At 41.4% G+C, this 20,650-nt stretch overlaps 1 protein-coding gene across 1 annotated transcript in view; it reads left to right on the top strand.

Annotated features, from left to right (window-relative positions):
- Nucleotides 1-20,650, top strand: part of SVOP (SV2 related protein) — a 78,141-nt gene that overhangs the window by 54,878 nt on the left and 2,613 nt on the right. The window contains exons 14-15 of the mRNA XM_077461300.1: nt 10,531-10,612; nt 17,124-17,213. Of these exons, the coding sequence (XP_077317426.1) occupies nt 10,531-10,612; nt 17,124-17,213 (172 nt within the window). The remainder of the gene's footprint in view (nt 1-10,530; nt 10,613-17,123; nt 17,214-20,650) is intronic.

The following is a 20,650-nucleotide window of genomic DNA, read 5'->3' as shown; positions in this document are numbered from 1 at the left end:
AGTGCATGCAATTATAAAGTGTGACATGTTTGGTATCTATTTACTCGGCGTAACATTATCTTTCACATTATGCAAAAAAATTGGACTAATTTTACTGTTTCGTTTTTTTTTAATTCATGAAAGTGTCCCTTTTCCCAAAAAGTTGCGTTTAAAACATTGCTGCGCAAATACCGTGTGACATAAAATATTGCAACAATCGCCGTTTTATTCTCTAGAGTCTCTGCTAAAAAAATATATATAATGTTTGGGGGTTCCAAGTAATTTTCTAGCAAAAAATATGGATTTTAACTTGTAAACACCAAATGCCAAAATAGGCTTAGTCATGAAAGGGTTAAAACTGGACTTAAGTGTAGTCAACACAAGAGAGGACATCCCTATCCCCATGGCTTCTGATTTATGAAGATTAATTTTCAAATTCGAGAATAATTCATAAATCTCAAACTCCCGTAATAAATTAGGGAGCGAGTTAACAGGATTTGTCAAAGAAAAGAACATATCATCCGCATAGGCCGCTATTTTGTGCTGGTCTTTTCCAACCCTTATGCCCTGAATGTCTGGGTTTGAATGGATTCTATTTAAGAGTGGCTCTAGAGACAGTGTAAATAGTTAGGGCCGGTTCACACAGCGAGGCGTGGCGAGGCGTCTCCGACTTACCTCGCCGCGACCTGCGGGGAGCTCAGCGGCGACTTGCAGAGGACTTCTGTATAGAAGTCAATGCAAGTCGCCCCCGAAGTCGCCCCGAAGTAGTACAGGAACCTTTTTTCTGAGTCGGAGCGACTCGAGTCGCTCCTCTCAGAACGGTTCCATTGTACAGAACGGGGGCGACTTGCGGGAGCGAGGCGAGCCGTGTCGCCTCGCCTCGCCTCGCTGTGTGAACCGGCCCTAAGGGAGAAAGCGGACATCCCTGCCTAGTACCGTTCTATATAGAAAAGGAATCGGAGAGAACCCCGTCGACTTTAACCTGAGCCGTTGGTTGTGAATAAATTGTAGTAATCTATCGAATAATGGTATTTCCTAGTCCTAGGTGTCGAAGGACCGTAAACATGTATTGCCAGTTCACCCGATCAAACGGTTTCTCAGCATCTGTGCTGAGAAAAACGCAAGTGGTGAGGGAAGTTCTGGCTACATGGAGTAGATTTAGAACTTTAGTCGTGTTGTCCCTTGTTTCCCTACTAGGGACAAACCTGACTTGGTCCAAATGCACCAAGTCTGGCAGATGAATTGCTAGGCGATTCACTAGAATTTTAGTAAACAGTTTAAGATCAACATTCAATAAAGAGCTTGGCCGATAACTACCAGATAAAGACGGATCCTTACCTTCCTTGGGAATAACAGATATATAGGCTTTTAAACTATCCCTAGGAAGGAGTTCATCATTGCCCAGCTCATTAAATAAATCTACCATATAGGGACCTAGGATAGGAAATAGGGTTCTGTAGTACTGCAGGGTCCGTCCGGCCCAGGTGCTTTTCCCAGTTTGGAGGAATTCAACACTGATGCAAGTTCCTCCAGGCTTATCGGCTTATCTAGTTCTGCTCTGATTTCAGGAGTAATGGTGGACATCTGGGAAGATCGCACAAATTCATCCATTAAAGCCTGGGAATCTGTGACACATGGTATATTATAGAGGGACGCGTAAAAGTCTCGAAAAGACTTCCGAGATCTGTAAAGGCAAAGCTATCTTCTGGTTGTTCGGGGACATAATATGTGGTATATATGATAAAAAATGTTGTTCCTTGATCAACCTGGCTAATGTTTTCCCACATTTATCCCCTAAAGCATAGCTGTTTTTCCTGTATTTCTGCAGAGTCGCCTTAGCCCTATATTGTAAAAGATCGTTAATTTGTACCCGAATTCCGGCCAATTCCGTTCTATATCAGGAGAAGGTGCATGATTGTGCTTGGACTCTACCTCTTGAAGTGTGGTCAGAAGCAGATTTAGCTGTTTTTCTTTGTCTTCTTTGAGTCTGGAGCCATGTTTGATAAAAATACCTCGTATGACTGTCTTATGAGCCTCCCAAACCATGCTTGGGCTACTGTCCGAAGATCTATTCGTCTGAAAATATAAAGGCAGCTCTTTTATGATTTCAGCGACCACTTCTGGAGCATGTAGAAGACTTTAATTTAATTTCCAGATGCGTGTCACCCATGAAGGATCTTGCAACAGAGCATAGGTCATAAGTATAGGGGCATGGTCAGACCATGTAATCAAACCAATAGAAGTTTCACGAACCACGTGTAACTGGGCATGAGGGATTAAGAAAAAAATCAATTCTCGAATAGACCTTATGAGGAGGAGAGTGAAATGAATAATCTCTTTCACCCAGATGTTGAAGACCCACACATCAATCAATTGGGCCTTGTATATGGCTTGATTGATCCGTTTATGAGAGCCTATAGGGACAGATGATTTTCCAGAGGTCGTATCCACGTGAGGGCTCGGGGAGACATTGAAGTCCCCTCCCAGTATCAATGGGCCCTCTGTAAAGTCTACCAGTTTAGCAAAAATACGCCGGATAAAGATGTCCTGGTGATCATTAGGCGCATAGATCGTTGCCAAAGTCAGGCACACCCCTCCAAGGAAGCCTTTTATAAACGCAAAAGACCCCCTTCATCCATCAATGCCTCCTTGCATACCCAAGGGAGTTTATTAGATAAAAGTATAGATACACCCCTAGATTTAGTCATTTTATTTGTGGCATGGTATATCACGGGGAAAAATCTATTCTTAAGGGCAGGCAACCTATTCTCCCTAAAATGGGTCTCTTGTATAAATGCTATATCCTTGTGAGTAGTCTTTAAGTCATGTAGCAACATTTTCCCTTTCTCCTGGGTATTTAACCCTTTGGCATTGAGTGAAAACACCTTAAGATTATCCATTACCAGATCACCAACTAACAGGAAAGGGGAGAAAAAAAAAGGGGAGGGGGGAAAGGACTATGGCCAATTAATTAACACCAATTAATATAGTCACAACCCCCGCCCAAAAGAAAATTGGGTGGTCTGTGTGACAACCTATGTGGGTGGTTTAATAGGGCAAGCTCCATATGAGCTTCCCTAATCTAATCTAATATAATGTATTTATGGCAATACCTAAAAGTCCCTAATCGGGGATTTATTACAACCTTCTCATAGTGCTTCGCTTGTCTGCACCTATCCCCAAATCAAGACAGACCCAATACATTTAGCTTTCTCTTCCTCAGAAGTAGAAAGATGTGACATACTGTACCTACAATAAAATTAACTATTTAAATTGCAGTAGTCGTAGTATAGCAATAAATAACATGCTGCAACAAACATAGCACACTTACAATGTAAATTGTTTACAGAAGCAAACCATTAAAACCTTCTGGAGCAGGAGTGCTCAACCCATAGCCCATGGAGCCCTCTGATGTGGCCTGCAACCTCAAACCAAGGAAGTGCATGTCTTGCTCTCTGGGATAGCGGGTCAGCAAGCCCAGATCGCAATCAATGGGTTGCCGACCCGCCATCTCAGAGTATCTGCCAGCAAAGGAAAGAGCATGGAGGGAGCAGGAGCTGCATAAGCTGATGCTACCTCTGTAGAGCTCCTGTCCCAGATGAAGTGATACCAAGTTCACTTTGCCTGGGACCTTTCTGGCTGCCTGGAAGGCGATGCCAGTAGAAGCTCAGTGTATTAAACATTCCATACACTATGCTTTTGCAATTGTCATATTAACACCTATGCTGCTTTCACACATATCCGCAAGTGAAGCGCAGTGCACCTGAGGCTTTTCTGCAGGTTAGATGCACTGAGCCATAGACTGCTATTATATCCTGCATGTTTGGTGCGTTTTCTGAGAGTGCACCAAAACTCCTGAATGCACCGCACAGCGATGGTGACATGTTGTGCCCCATCTAATGCCAATCTGTACCTTGGGAGGTAGAATGTCTTTTTCATTCTGATGAAGCATTCATATCATCACTCTCTCTATCTTATTCAGTGTGCACTGCAGAAAGTTTACTTTTTAATTGAAGCTTTCAATTTGTTGCCCAGTTTCTGCTTCACAATCGCTGGAATTTGGTTGGTCAATTGATCTCGTGGGTTGGTAGATTGTTTCGTTTCTGGTGATTACTTGCAATCATATTTGCAATTCCCGGAGGATGAAAAGTGTTTGAAATTGAAAATTGCTACGATTATAGAGAGCGTAACTCTGTTATGTTAGCCATAAATATGGTAATTGTAAGGCAATTTCAACCAGTTTTAACCATCTTTCAAAATTAGTAAATAAAATCAAGGCAATCTACCACCACCAAGTCTAATCATTTCAGTCTTGGTAGAAATTATTGGTTATATTGCATTAATTCTTTGACCCTTTTTTATTTTCAAACAATGGTTATAAATGGTTGAATTTGCCTACACATTTCCATATGCATGGCCAGTATTACGCTGGCTTTACCACTACCTCAACCTCAAGCCACAATTTAGAAGGACAACTGAAGTGCATCAAAAACTTAAATAATTTTCAGAATTTTTCATCATAGTATGTGCTCATGACCAAAAATGTATGTACAGTATGTCCAAAATATAGTACAGATCTCCAGTAAGAGGTATTCCTTCCTGATCAGACATGATCTGTGTCTTGAATAATAAAACTACAGATATAATGATTCCTTGCAGCCATTGTTTGAAATATACTTTTCCTGCTATAGTACAATTTTTCTATTTCTGGCTGCAGCTGACAGCTGTGTTGGCTCTGGTGGATAACCAGCACAGGAGATAGGTGGGTGGTATTAACATGTCAGCAATGGGAGGTGGAATATCTCATCCTACAAGCTGAACTGCTTGTAGGAAGTTGCATCCTCCGCATGCCTTACTGTATACTGAAAATACACGTAACAATAAAGATTTAACTATAGATCTGATTGTTTCAAATAACCTTTTCCTTGCAAATTATCTTTCATTCCAGCAAACAAAATATTTGGTTGAACTCAGATTGAGACAATCATTAAATGCAGTCAATTTTATTGAAAAGATCAATAAGGATCGTAACTTGTGTCTTGGCTGCAGTAGCGGCCCGCCCATAGGGGGCGCCCTGGTGCTGCACCCCTTCCTGTAGTCACCAAAAAACAAAAACACATTTTTTTTTTAAACTGGCCCTTTAAGAAAAATAAATAAATAAAAAAAGGTCCTTAAGTGTCCAGGCGTCGGACGCAGTGCACTATGGGAAGCACCACGTCAATGCAATCACGAGATTGCAGACATGGTGCTTCATTTGCGGGCTTTTAACCCGCCTTGCGGCGCAAACCAAAGCACCGCTTAGCTTTCGCCCATAGAATCAATACTGGTAGGAGCATTGTTGTTTAAATTAGAGGTTACTTCCGGGTTTTACGAAAACCATAAGTGACCTCAGCAACTCCGTTCTTTGCATGGCCCGTGCGGAGCAGAAAGCAAAGTAAGAACCATGCAGCCCTGAGGGTTTTTTTCAGTAATGAAGAACATCTGCCAGCTGCCTAGCTGACATGTTGAGAGATTTTATAATTGTAGCTGTGTCTTAGCTGCTTTTGCACATAACCATGTTAGCATTCACAATTCCTAACCTCCCCGACCTGCTTCATAAAGCCGTGACAATGCTTTGTCCTTGCTATACATCCCTCAATCACTTTCCAGACTGTCTTATCTCTGTGCAGTTTTCTGGACATCTTCCTCCAGTCATTCCTGATCCCTCCAACAGATAATATCTTCCTTTTGTTTCCTTTTGTCTGAGTTACTGGGTATTTTACTGCTTTTACATTCTCGTCTGATCCTGCTAATTATGCCTTAAATTCTTATACCTCTATGCATTTTCATTTAAGTTTAATAATGAGGATTTTAATTATAATTTTAATGCTTCGGTTCTGCCGTTCTGTTTTATATTAAATTGTAGATTTTTTTATTGCTCATTAACTCTTCCATTGCTCGATTTCTTGCACAACTATTATGCCTTGTACACACGGTCAGAAATTCAGACGGAAAAGGTCCAATCGGATTATATTGTCGGAAAATCCGTTTGTGTGTGGGCTCTATTGGACTTTTTCAGTTGGAAACTCTGACGGAAAAAATTTGAGAGCAGGATCTCAAATTTTCTGCCAAAAAAATCTGATCAGACTTTTTCATTCCAATCGGACAAAGTGCCATGCATGCGCAGATCAAATTACGAGACCAAAGCTATTGGCTACTAGCCTTAACGTGGTCCCGTCGTAACGAACAAACGTCATCACGTTCCGAATGATCGGATTTTCTGGCAGCTTTGTCCGACCGTGTGTATGCAACACCAGTTTAGGACAAAATCCGTCTGAGAAAAAATCAAACGGATTTTGTTGTTGGAATGTCCGACCGTGTGTACAAGGCATCAGTCATAAGGACAGAGTTTAAGCTGCAGTTATGTGCCAGATTTATTACTGTGCAGTTCAGATCATGTATAGTTAAACCCACGTTTTTGTTTTTGTTTTTTTAAGCTTTGTCTTATTTTTTTACTTTGCTGTGATGCCTGTGTCTGCACATTTATCTGTGTCTAGATGTCTACTACTAGTGCAGAGCATTTGAGATTTACCTCACTATTTTGGGTAGGTGCCCCCAATTTTTTAGATCTGTCCAATCTTTGCACTGATTTAAGGATTTGATGGATGGAACTGCTGCTATTCTTTTTATATATACCGCATTTATCAGTGTATAACACGCGCCAGCATATAACACGCACCGCAGTTTAAGAGACAAGTTTCAAAAAAATTTTTTTTTTTTAATAAACCATGGTAGTAATACCCTCCTGTTCATACAATATAAAAATAAGGACTTAATCTTGATATGTCCCCCCCAAGGAGATGAGCGCCCTTACCTTGCCCTTTTGTTGTCTATGGCACTGTATAGCACCCTCTGCAAGGGGCCAGCACTGTAGAAGCTCTGGCTGTCAGGATGCCATAAATTAAGGAGTTCAGGTGACTTGGATGCTGGCACTGGCCGGGTTAATCAGGAAGCCTGGTGTCCGGTCTCAGAGGTATCCTCTACTACTTCAGCCAGACTGCATCTCCACCACATGCTTGGTATCCTCCCGCAGGCTGGCAGGGGCTGAGGGGAGGCTGGGAGAGCTTTCCTGGGCTAAGTATGCTGCAGGCATCCCGGAGCGATCAGTACTGATTCCTTCCCCTCATGCTGTAGAGCCTGCACACTCCCGCTGCAATCCTGTCCAGAGCTCCGCCGATATCCTGCAGAGGTTATAGAGCTGGAGCTTCTATAACAAGCCATGTGTCCTCTATGAAAAGGGCAGAGGCTAGGAGTTTCCCCCGTTCCTTAGCCAGGAACTAACTATGTGATCAGGACATCGCAGGGGAGCTAATGGAGAGTCAAGCGTTTCGGTGATTTCCAGCGGCACTCGTCCCCCTCCCCCCGGTACACTATCGGCGTATTACACGCACCCGCGATTTCCCCCTATTTTCAGGGGAAAAAAGTGCGTGTTATACATATGCAACATTTCTGATGATATTCAAGCATTTATATGTTTTTGCTGCTGAGGGACTAAGGAACCATTGTCATAGGCATGGACAAGACATCCTGAGACTTGTAGTTCCACAGAGATCATAACACCATAGGTTTGTTATTTGTGAACATGCACTTTAAGTGATAATACCTTGTGTAGACCTGCTCTGAGTTATGGATTCAAGTGATATTGAACCCAAAGGCAAACATGTAAGATATTGCATTATTCCAGTGCCTAAATGTGATGACTATTTGTTTTATTTTTTTAGTTTTTCTTAGAGCCTGGTATATGATGTACAGAGCCCTGTGTATAATGTATAGCCTGGTATATGATGTACAGAGCCCTGTGTATAATGTACAGCCTGGTATATGATGTACAGAGTCCTGTGTATAATGTACAGCCTGGTATATGACGTACTACAGGAAGCAGAGTGGATGGATTCTATAAGGAGTGTGGTTTGTGAAAAGTGTGAGGCGTCAAAAAGGAAGGGTGGGGTCTAGCGCTCACCCATCTTAAAACTTCACCAGCTGCCACTGCTTGGCTGGCTTTAGAAACTCTGCAACTATCCTAATGTGAGATATGAGATCTGACATGGAAAAGTGGCCATTGCTGTATAATATTAATAAATTAATAAAATATGCCTTTAAAATCCCTTGACTTTGCACATTCTATTTGTAGTTTAACATTCAGGAGCATCCATCAAATCAGGGAAAAAAAATGTCATATGCTATATTAGGTAAACAATAAGCCAACATTTTTTTGCGTATAATGCTAAGCTGCAGTTTCTAAAGCTACTAGTTTCTAAAATACTTTCCTGTGTTAATAGAGGCATAGGGGTTGATTTACTAAAACTAGAGAGAGTGCAAAATCTGGTGCAGCTCTGTGTAAAAACCAACCTGCTTCCAGGTTTTACTGTCAAAGCTTAATTGAACAAGCTGAAGTTAGACACTAATTGGCCACCATGTACAGCTGCATCATATTTTGCACTCTCCAGTTTTAGTAAATCAACCCCACAGACTCCAGAGAGAGAGAGAGATCTAATTTTTCCCCTGTACAAATCATTAGTAAAATATCATTTGGCATATGCAGTTCAGTTTTGTGCACCAGTTCTCAAAAAGGATATTGGGGAACTGGAGAAAGTGCAGAGAAGGGCAACCAAACTGATAAGAGGCAAGGCAGACTTGGCTATGAGGAAAGATTAGAGAAACTGAATTTATTCTCTCTTGAAAAGAGGTGATTAATGGGAAATATGATCACCATGCATACCTATATTAGTTGTTACTATAGTAAACTTGTTGTAGAGTTATTCATTTTCAGGTCATCACAAAGGACAAAGGGACACTCTTTACATCTGGAGGAAAAGAGATTTAACCCTCAGATACAGAAAGGCTTCTTCACAGTAAGGCTGGTTTCACATATATGTGGCCACGGTTCCCAGCATGGGGTCCAGTGCGTTTCTGTTCACTGGTTCAGGTGCAAATCAGGTCCAACTTTTTGCAGGAATTCAACCTGAACCGGACCCAAGCACACACAGGACCCTTTTGGAATGTGGACTATAGCCGCTCCGGACTTGTGTGAACTGACTCCATTGAGAGCCGGCCACACTCGTATGTCATGCATCCAATTTGCACAAATGTGAACCTGGCCTCAGAGCAGTGAAAATGTGGAATAAACTCCTTCAAGAACTAGTTCTGGCCAGCTCAGTAGGTTGTTTTAGAAAAGGCCTGTATTCTTTCCTAAATGCACAAAATACAACTGGAAACTAATATTTATAGGTAATAATACCAAGGGTGGTTGATCCAGGCAATATCCGATTGCCTCCCAGGGAATCAGGAAGGATTTTTTTCCCCCCCCACTGGAACAAATTGGACCATGCTTTATTGGATTTTTTTCCTTCCTCTGGATCAACCTTGTGTATGGATGGATTTGTGCCCTTTTTCAAACAGACTGACTCTGTGACTAACTATACAGTGTGGAAGTGTTTAACTGCTGCCAAATTTGCATTGCTGTCTGTGACTCTGCTTGGGAGTTTCATTCTTAGTCCCTGTAATGTAAACATTTTTACAGTTGTTGTCAGCACAAGAAAAAAATTTTTTTAGGACAGTTCTATGAGGATTTCCCCTTACTCTGGAAATATTTTCCTTTACATCCTTGTTGTTTCTATTGCACAGGAAGTGAACAGAAATCTCTTCAATGTGACAAACACAAAGGTTCTAGCTATTTCATATTTTATATCAAAATAAATAGAAGTTGGCTTTAGTTATATTTTAATAGACAATTCCAGCTGCTATTTTAGGCATCATAGCACAGCTTAGTTTTCTCTTGAGTTGGAAAGATATTGGTGTATTTCTTTACTATGAGCTTAACATTGCAACACTAAAACCGGGTACACACTATTCGTTTTTTCGAACAAACGAAAAAAAAAAGATGTACTAACCATGCAAGGTAAGTTGGCTCCCCTGTCAGATCACTCTGATCAGCACTCTCTGCCATTGGCTGAAAGCGCTAATTGGGAGTTGGTCGGATGCTGGTTTGCCAAGCTTGCACTTCCAAAAGAACTTCCGAACGGCTGGCTTCTGTTGGACATACACACGGGCCGAATGGCCGGATGTTTTTCTTTTAACTGGCCATTGTCTCCCGATATTCGGCCTGTGTGTACCCAGCTTAATGGCCTGCGTCAATGGGCTTTTGCTCACATTAGAACTTGCTTCTCTCTCCATGCAAGTCAATGGAAATGGAAAGCAGCTTGAAGTAAGATGAGGCATTTTATAAGGCAGTCAGCTGAGGGTTAAATGTGCCTTTCAATGAACTGTGAATGATCCCAGAAAGATCACAAACTGATCCTAAATGCACCCTACATTTTCCCATCAACACAAGGCCAAGAATCATCAACACATGCCCTAACAAATAAACATAAGGCCTATTTTAAAAATCATTTGAAAAACAGACTCTATATTCTAGATAAGTATTAGCCTGAAATGTCTTGATGGCTTTTTGTTAAAATATTAATAGTTTACATTGCGACTATTCAGCATTGACTCTTTTTTTTTTTTTTTCAGGAATGTGCTCACAGTTTTACTCTTCGTAGCAAGAGCCTTTATTTCAGGTGGATTCCAAGCTGCCTATGTTTACACTCCAGAGGTAAGACCACAGCTCCCAACTGTCCCTGATTTCGAGGGACTGTCCCTGATTTGGAACAAAGTCCCTCTGTCCCTCCTTTCTTCTCATTGTCCCCCATTTTGGTCTGATCTATAAGTGCTAAACCATTCATCCAGTTTCCAAATTTCAGCATTGGTAAATTTTATATGCCAGTATAAAGCAACATCACGGATCTGGTGGACAGATTACTGGGAGGGGCTGGGGAAGACCCAGCTGTCATGGTGCATGTTGGCACCAATGACAAAATCAGAGGCAGAGGGAGTGTCCTAAAGAACAATTTTAAGGAGCTAAATTGAGGAAAAGGACTGCCAAGGTAGTATTCTCCAAAATACTACCTGTACCTCGAGCCACACCAGAAAGGCAGAGGGAGATTAGGGAATTAAACAAGTGGCTGAGGAGCTGGTGTAGTAAGGAGGGGTTTGGGTTCCCGGAGAACTGGGCCGACTGCTCAGTCGGTCACCAGTTCTATAGAAGGGACGGACTGCACCTAAATGAGGAGGGTGCACATTTGCTAGGAGTGAAGATGGTCGAAAAGTTAGAGGGGTTTTTAAACTAGGCGACGGGGGGAGAGTCCAGAGGTAGAGATAGTCAGCAATGAACATATTCCATAGGGTGGTATTGGAGACATTAGTGGTAGGTTGACTAAAGCATATAAACCTGAGGTAAGTATAGTAACAAGTCCTATTTGCAATCTCGGAACACCCAATAAAAGGACAGTATACGACCAGTCTCAACTACGTGGCATGTTCACTAATGCCAGGAGCCTGGTGGACAAGATGGGTGAACTAGAGATGCTGTTGAACGAGGAGGATTTAAATTTTGTAGGAATTTCAGAGACCTGGTTCAACAGCTCTCATGATTAGCTGGCAACCATTCAAGGGTATTCCCTTTATCACAGGGATAGAGTGGGTATACAAGGGGAAGGGGTTTGCCTATATATTAAGAATAATGTACAAGGGAATTTGAGAGATAACATCAATAAGGGAGCTAGGGAGGAGGTGTAATCCTTATGGGTAGAGCTCCAAACGGATGAAGCTAAGGGAAAAATAATACTGGGAGTATGCTATAGGCCCCCTAACCTGAGGGAAGAGGGGGAGACAGACCTCTTATCACAATTTGGATTAGCAGCAAGGATAAGAAGTGTTATCATAATGGGGAATTTTAATTATCCAGACATAGACTGGACCGAGGGAACCACGCATTCCTCTAAGACTCACCGGTTCCTAAATGTCTTGCAGGACAATTTCATGGGTCAGATGGTAGATGCACCAACTAGAAACAAGGCATTACTAGATATACTGATTACTAACAATACAGACCCGATCAACCATTTTGGAAGTACGGGGCAATTTAGGAAACAGCGATCACAAATAAATTGGCTTCAGTATAAATCACGCAAATAGGAAACACTACGGGAACACATAGACACTGAAATTCAAAATAGCCAACTTCCCTAAACTACAAACCTTGCTAGAAGATATACATCGGGATAAAATCTTAGAAACCAACAACACGGAGGAGAGATGGGTTTTCTTTAAGAGCATATTAAAAAAGGGCATTAGCCAGTGCATACCATTGGGAAATAAATTTAAAAGAGTGAACAAAAGTCCCGGATGGCTTAACTCTAATGTAAAAATGCATATAAAAGCAAAGGAGAAGGCCTTCTAAAAATACATTGCTGAGGGATCATCACCAGCATTCAGACTTTACAAAGAATGCAACAAGATATGTAAGGGTGAAATTAGGGCAGCTAAGATAGAGCATGAAAGACACATAGCGGAGGAGAGCAAAAAAAATCCCAATACATTTTCTAAGTATATAAACAGTAAAAAAGGGAGGACAGACCATATTAGCCCCATAAAAAATGAGGAAAGGACGGGGAGATGGCGAAGGTATTGAAGTTATGCTTCTCCACAGTCTTCACGAGGGAATCGGGGGTGCTTCAGTAACCAAAACTGCAGTGTTTGTACTCATGAAACATCACAGGAAGCACCCTCATGGCTAACAGAGGACAGAATTACAAATAGACTTGGGAAACGTAACATAATAGTATAAATAATAAATCACCAGGACCAGATTGCTTGCACCCGAGGGAACTCAGTCAAGTAATTGTCAGACCATTGTTTCTCATTTTTACTGACAGTCTACTGACTGGAATGATACCAGCTGATTGGAGAAAAGCCAATGTAGCACTAATATTTAAAAAAGGGCCAAAATACATCCCTGGGAATTACAGACCAGTTAGCCTAACATCAATAGTGTGATCTTGGAGGGGGTTAAAAGGGGCTATATACAAGATTTTAGTAATGAAATGGTATCATTAGCTGTAATCCGCATGAGTTCATGAAGAATCGTTCTTGCCAAACCAATCTATTAACCTTCTATGAGGAGATTAGCTGCCATCTAGATAAAGGAAGGTCCGTAGACATGGTGTATCTGGATTTTGCAAAAGCATTTGACACAGTTCCCCATAAACGTTTACTGTACAAAGTAAGGTCCGTTGGCATGGACCATAGGGTGAGTACATGGATTGAAAAGTGGCTACAAGGGCGAGTTCAGAGGATGGTGATAAATGGGGAATACTCGGAATGGTCAGGGGTGGTAAGTGGGGTGCCTCAGGGTTCTGTGTTGGGACCAACCCTGTTTAATTTGTTCATAAACTACCTGGAGGATGGTGTAAACAGCTCAATCTCTGTATTTGCAGACGACACTAAGCTAAGCAGGGCAATAACTTCTCCGCAGAATTTGGAAATCTTGCAAGAAGATCTGAACAAATGAATGGGGTGCCAGCTACACCCCATTAATTTGAATTGCCAACTACCTCATTAAATTGCCAACTACATGCAAATGAGGTTTAATGTAGAAAAATGTGAGTGGCAAAAATATGAATGCAATCTACTCACTAGGGGTTGAACCTGGGGGAATCTAGGATGGAAAGGGACCTGGGGGTCCTAGTAGATAATAGGCTCAGCAATGGCATGCAATGCCAAGTTGCTGCTAACAAAGCAACAGAATATTGGCATACGTTAAAAAGGGGATAAACTCCAGGGATAAAGAGATAATTCTCCCACTCTACAAGACTTTGGTTCAGCCTCACCTGGAGTATGCTGTCCAGTTCTGGGCACAAGTCCTCAGGAAGGATGTACTGGAAATAGAGCGAGTACAGAGAAGGTCAACAAAGCTAAAAAAGGGTCTGAGGATATAAGTTATGCAGAAAGGTTGCGAGCACTGAACTTATTCTCTCTGGAGAAGAGGCGCTTGAGAGGGGATATGATTTCAATTTACAAATACTATGCTGGTGACCCCACAAAAGGGATAAAACTTTTTCACAGAAGGGAGTTTATCAAGATACATGGCCACTCACTAAAATTAGAAGAAAAGAGGTTTAACCTTAAGCTGCGTAGAGGGTTCTTTACTGTAAGCCCTTGTACACACGGTCGAACATTCTGACAACCAAATCCGTTGGATTTTGTCCGACGGATTTTGTCCGACGGATTTTGTCCGAAACTGTTGCATACACACGGTCGGACAAAGTTGTCGGAAAATCCGATTGTACATAACGTGATGACCTTATTTTGTTACGACGGGACTACGTTCAGGCTAGTAGCCAATAGCTTTGGTCTAGGAATTTGATCTGAGCATGCGTGGCACTTTGTCCGTCGGAGTAGGCTACACATGATCGGAGTATGTCCGATCGGAGCATTTTGTCAGAAAATTTTACGGACAAGTTGGAAAACTTGGTCCATCGGATACTCTGACGGAAACAGTCCGATGGAGACCACACACAGTCTGATTATCCGACAAAACGGTCCGATAGGACACATTCCGTCGGAATCTCCGACCATGTGTACAAGGGCTGAGAGCAGCAAGGATGTGAAGTTCCCTTCCACAGGTGGTGGTTTCAGCAGGGGGGGCATCAATAGTTTCAAAAAACTATTAGATAAGCACCTGAACGGCTGCAACATACAGGGATATACAATGTAATACTGACATATATAATCACACACATAGGTTGGCCTTGATGGACTTGTGTCTTTTTTCAACCTCACCTACTATGTAACTAACTATGTAGTGGTTAAAAAAAATACCACTTATGGGTTTAACTCATAATTTTTTTTTTTTGTATAATTCTTCTTTAACCACTTGCCATCTGGGCCAATTCTGGCACTCTGCTCTTTTATGTAAAAATAAAACTTTTCTTGCTAGAAAATTAGAACCCCCAAACATTATATGTTTTTTTTTTTTTAGCAGGGACCCTAAGGAATAAAATGGTCGGTCGTTATGTCACATGGTATTTGTGCAGCAATTTAAAATAAACTGTTTTATGAACTAAAAAAAAACAAAAAAAACACTAAAGTTAGCCCGATTTTTTTGTATAATGTGACGATGTTACGCCGAGTAAATAGCTACCTAACATGTCAGGCTTTAAAATTGCTCACACTCGTGGAATGGCACCAAACTTCAGTACTTACAAATCTCCATAGGCAATGCTTTAAAAGTGTTTACCTGTTTAGAGTTACATGGGAGGTCTTGGGATAGAATTGTTGCTCTTGCTCTAACGTTCACAGTGATACATCACAAGTGTCCCTCGTTCCTATTGCAAAAAGTTGGGAGGTATGGGTAAGACATGTAATATGCTAAGCAAAGCATCATGTACCTAACCCCTTGGTGCCCAACATGCAGTCCACCACCTCAAATCAGGTCTGGAGCACAGTGAGCTACACAGTGAGTGCAGCTTGTTCCCTCGCATTGCCAGCTATTGGCATTTGATGGGGCGCTAAAAGTCCCAGAATGATTATGAAGATCAGTCTCATACAATGGTTATGAAGACCAGTTGGCTTGCGTGTATTATCAGAGTTTTATGGTCACACAGTCTGATCTGTGCTGTCAACATAACTCACCAACAATGGTGTAGCTGTTGTATCCAAACATGTAAAAATTTAATTAACTGTTTGGGTATATTGTTTTCATACTTTAAAGGAAGTCTAAATTAGAGAAGCTCTTCCAGGAAAAAAATGCTGCAGCTATAATGTTCCCCTATTATTCTGAATGCCCAACTCCAGGAAAAAAGCATGTTATTTGTTTTACTTAAAAGAGAAGTATAGCTAAAGCTTTTTTGACCAGACTTCTCTTATGGGTCACAGGAGCTGTTTGATTGACAGCTGGCTCCAGCTCTCAGCTCACAGCTGAGAGCCAAAGCCAGCTGCATCCTTCTCCTCTTCAGCCCATTGCTCCAGTGGCGGCTGAAGGGGCAGAGCAGAGGGCAGTGACTTAACAGTTGCAGGTTGTCTGCTCCAAAAAGAACGAAAACTGAGAAATCAGAATAGAGGTAAGTATGTTGTTTTTTTTTATTATTTTTTTAATTACCAAACGTTTAAATCCCAAAGATTGATCCAGCATAAAGCTGTATATACTGCATTTCAAGGGTTTCTGTGAATGCAAAAAATCTTAGTTGTCTTCATGACAGATTTACTGTCAGTTTTGAGTTTCTGGGCTCTGTTACTGTGACTTGCCATTTCATACAGAGCAGGAGTAGTGGTAGCATGCTCTTCCCTTCCTCCCCCATCACCTACTGATACAAGACGAGGGGAAGATGAACAGGACTTCCTCTTGTCCAGTCACAGAACACCTTGTATTCGGTGAATAGAATATAAGATGATTTATCAATGGCTAATGGGAAAAGAAGGGGAAGAATCGGGAGAATGTGTGACTGCTACTTCAGCACCTTACAAGATGGCTAGTAACAGCAGAAGAGCCTGAAAAATCATAGTGGACAGTAAATCTGTCATGAAGACAATTAAGATTGAAAGCATTCCTCTGGATGTAGTTGAGTTTGGCCTTAAGGCTAACAATAGATTGAATGTTTCAAATGTATTTTGGAGCAAGGAATGGTATCTTAGCAATTTAAAGCAGAACTTTACCCAAAAGGGGAAGTTCCACTTTTCTGTCTTCTCATCTCCTACTTTTGGGCACATTTTTATGGGGGGGGGGGGGGGAGTGGGTACCTGGTTGGAATCCCAGTGGAAATGGGTACAAGCACCTGGTTTTGATAGGTAAGGTACCCTCTCCTGCTTCCACTCAGATTGACTAGGCTGAGGGGGTTTGTCCCCCCTCTCTTTGCCCGCAGCCTTCTGGGACATGTCGCCGGTCCCAGGAGGCTGCAGGACTATTCACAATCTGCAGTGCAGCTCGTATATGAGCAGCGGGAAGCTGGCTATATGGCCACAAGGAGTCATAGCTAAGTTCCCAAAGTAAACATGTCGGAAACCAGGGACCCGAAGGTTTCTGATAACCCTGCCTGAGTGAGGACAGCGCTGGATCCCTGGACAGGTAAGTTTTTGTATTTTGTATTTGTAGCTGCTAACTTTTATTTATTTTTTTGGCTTTGGCTGCTGCTTTCGTTTGCATTGCATTGAATATGCTTTAGCTATCTCTAATGTCTTTCCCATAAGTAAGAATTTTAATATATTGATGTTTTGTTTTATCCCTTTAGGTCTATCCAACAGCTACACGAGCACTAGGTCTGGGAACTTGCAGTGGGATGGCTCGTGTAGGGGCATTAATCACACCTTTTATTGCACAGGTAAAAATGAAAACTGTTCATTATGTATAATACACTATAAATATTGCAGACACAACATTTCTCTCATAGCCAAGCATTTTACTGCAGACAGTGTACACTTCCATTTTTCTCTTCCCAGTAAAATATTTATTAAGTCTTTGCCCCCGATGCCTCTGCTCACCTCAGTACAGTTTTAAAAGCAGTGGTGGCAACTGCAAGCCTAACTATCTGAAGTCGGCATATATTCTGCTCTGGGCAGTAAGGCAAAGCTAAGCAGAAGGTTCCCCCAACCCTTTCTAGCACTGTAATAGTAATAAACTGCCTTAATCACTGGCAATGTTTCAGCCTTGCCTGCAAGCTACCTGTCAGTTTTATAGGCTATGTTTTTGCCTACTGACTCAATATTTATCCAAAATTAACAGCCTGCATGAGATGAACATAGAAGACCGATGGCAGATAAAGACCAAGTAGTCCATTGAGTTTTTTGTCAGAAAATAGAACAATGTTTCTCCCAACTATTTTGAAATTCACTTACTGTAAATTTACTCACTGCCTCTGCTGGAAGTCTGTTCCAAGTATCAGCTACTCTTTCAGTAAAATAATATTTTTTGGCACTATTGTGAACTTTCAGTTTGCTAGTTTGAAGCCCCTTGTGTTCTTGAGTTCAGCCTTACTTTGAATATACTTTCCTCGTAAATCCTATTCACATCCTTCATGTATCTGAAGGATCCCCCCACCTTTCTTTTCTGTATTTGATGCTGTACATATTAGGTTTCACCAGTCTCTCCTGATGTGCTATACCTTAACTATTCTCTGCTGTACATACTGTATATGTATAGCCTCATCAGTGGCTGCAGCTGCAAAACATTATTTGTGTTTGTGTGCAGTAAAATTCATGAAAATCAATTTTTTCCCTGAACAATTGTGCTTGATAAACTTCTGTGCAAATATTGTGTGGCATAAAAAAATGCAACAACCACCATTTTATTCTCCAAGGCCCATGCTTTCAGATAATATATAATGTTTGGGGGTTCTAAGTAGTTTTCTAGCAAAAAATTTGATTTTTTAAATGTATGTGAAAAATGTCAGAACTGGCTCAGACGGCAAGTGGTTGAAAAAACAAGGAGGCGACTTGGAAGCACCATGGAAGCACCATCTGCTAAAATGCAATGTCCCTTGTGGGAGATAATTTACACATACCTACTCGTTACACAAAAGGTCACATGTGCCAGAATTGCTTAAGTATTTTTACATGGCACAGTTGGCCCCGCTAGCCAAATTTCATTCCAATCAGCCTCTCCCTATCTGGATGCAAGTGGAGGCTTATGCATGTCTGGATCGACCAATCTTCCATATCCTATGGCTGACACCTAGGGATGGCCTCCAATCCTATGCCTATCCATGAAAATTTGGGATAGACTATCAAAATCTCACAAATTTAAATCCCAGCAAATCCCTCTGGCCCCAATTCTTTGAAATAGGGAATTCACCCCGGGCCTCAGCCCCAGAACATTTGCCCGGTTGTCCAATAATGGCTTTCCGCAAATAGCTGATTTATGTGATCACAGAGGGATATTGACAAGGAGAGTTTTAACAGAAGGGGGCAGATAAAGTATTTTCATAGTACTGGTTTTAGTAACACGTTAAATACCATTTATCACAAAATTCCAATATAGCAACCATGACCTCCATGGAATATTTGTGTCAGAAACTTGATAAAATCCGAAGGCGTATTTCAGAAATCTATACTATTTTGACTAATACTCCTGTCAAACAGGGTTATATGGAAAAATGGGAGGTAGACCTTCAGGAAACGATTGAGTGGCACTCTATAGCTACGGAGGCCTTGAGGTCTCTCATTAATACCTCTATTATTGAAGCGAATTATAAAGTGCTTCTGAAATGGTACATGGAACCCAGCTAGGTTGGCAAATTATATACTGGGATCATCTCCCTTGTGTTTCCGCAGATGCGGGCACGAAGAGACGATTTGCCACATTTGGTGGCAGTACCATAATGTAAGGCGTTACTGGATTTGGGTGTACAACTTCATTTACACTCTCACCTTGTCAAATCTCGAGACAAGCTCTGCTGGGCTGCAAGATGGAGACTGCCTCGAGACCCCAGAGATGTCTCATAGCCTTTAAAACTTATATCAGCAAAAATTACTGTTGCAAAATCTTGGAAATAGTCTTGCCATTTCGAGCAGCGCAAGCACAAACTTTCCTGGATTATGATTAATGAGTGCATATCATCAATCTTGAATGATATAATGTGGATGTTTGAGGAAGTTTGGGACCCATGGGTCAAGTACCTGACTGGAGATTCACGATCCATACCCGATTAAAGGCAAATTCAGGATGGTGGGATTCGTGTGCCTGGGCATACCCTACTTTCCCCCTCAAGTCTTCCCCTCTTCTTTCTCTTATTTCAGTCTTTGCTTTTATACCTCTCACGTCTCCTTGTCTATTCCCTATAAATCCAGAAAAGTTGCTATTTCCTCAGAGTGAAGACCGGTTTCTGGGTGATGAGGGATGTGGCTTCCTTTTCCTGCAGGTATAGGTCCCCTTTCATGAATGTACAGTATACAGTTACTACCAGGCTCATCTCCAAGTCATTGGGGTTTACGAGCTGACCCTAAGTTTGAAAATGCAATATGTAGTTGCTCTGTCCTTTAATGTAAAACGAGCCTGGAATGTGCCTTGTAAATGCATTATTTAGAGTTTTAAAAAAGTTCTGGGGTTACCCCACACTGACAGTACAATCTATACTGACTGTGAAGATTCTTATTTGGAAGAACGCCCTTTTATATGTTCTTTTATATTTAAAAATGTTTGGACTTTTTACCCATTCAGTACGTATTTTATATTGTGGAATATACACATTCTTTGTCGTAACTTTTGTATTCTTTCTTGTGAAATACTTCAATAAAAATATTAAAAAGGTCACATTTGACAATATTAAATCTGTGACAATATTAGAGAAATAATTTAAAGAATTAAATTGTTTGTAAAAGCAAAACCTTTTTTTATGGATAGTGTGAATGGGTTAGTCTGTGTCCCTTTCTATTTGTCCTTTGTCCATTGTCATTGAGACAGAAATCCAGAATTTTAAAGTTGTCACCAGAACAAAAGTTGTGGGAAAATCCTCCAACAGGGACCCCTGTCTCTGTGACAACTGCCTAAGAGGGAAATACCCTTTACTTTTGAGAGAGCTCCTCTCACCTTTTTTTGCATCTATGCAGGGTCATCTTAAGGAATGGGCACTGCCCTGGGCCCCAGGTGCATGGGGGGCTCATGATCAGAGCCAGGAAAGGTGGGGGCGGGTGCTGTGTTGGTGGGGTACACTGGCGTTTGTGACGCTCGTGCTGCTCTTCTTTGCCAGGAGTAACTGTAATGTCATGGTTTCCACTCTCATTTATTTCAGCAAAGCATTTACAGATCTATTCTCCTTTCTTA

Source organism: Lithobates pipiens, unplaced genomic scaffold (genome assembly GCF_037356315.1).
Source record: "Lithobates pipiens isolate NorthernLeopardFrog02 unplaced genomic scaffold, aLitPip1_a1.2 Scaffold_3, whole genome shotgun sequence".
NCBI lineage: Eukaryota > Metazoa > Chordata > Amphibia > Anura > Ranidae > Lithobates > Lithobates pipiens.
This window is presented reverse-complemented; position numbering and strand designations above follow the sequence as displayed.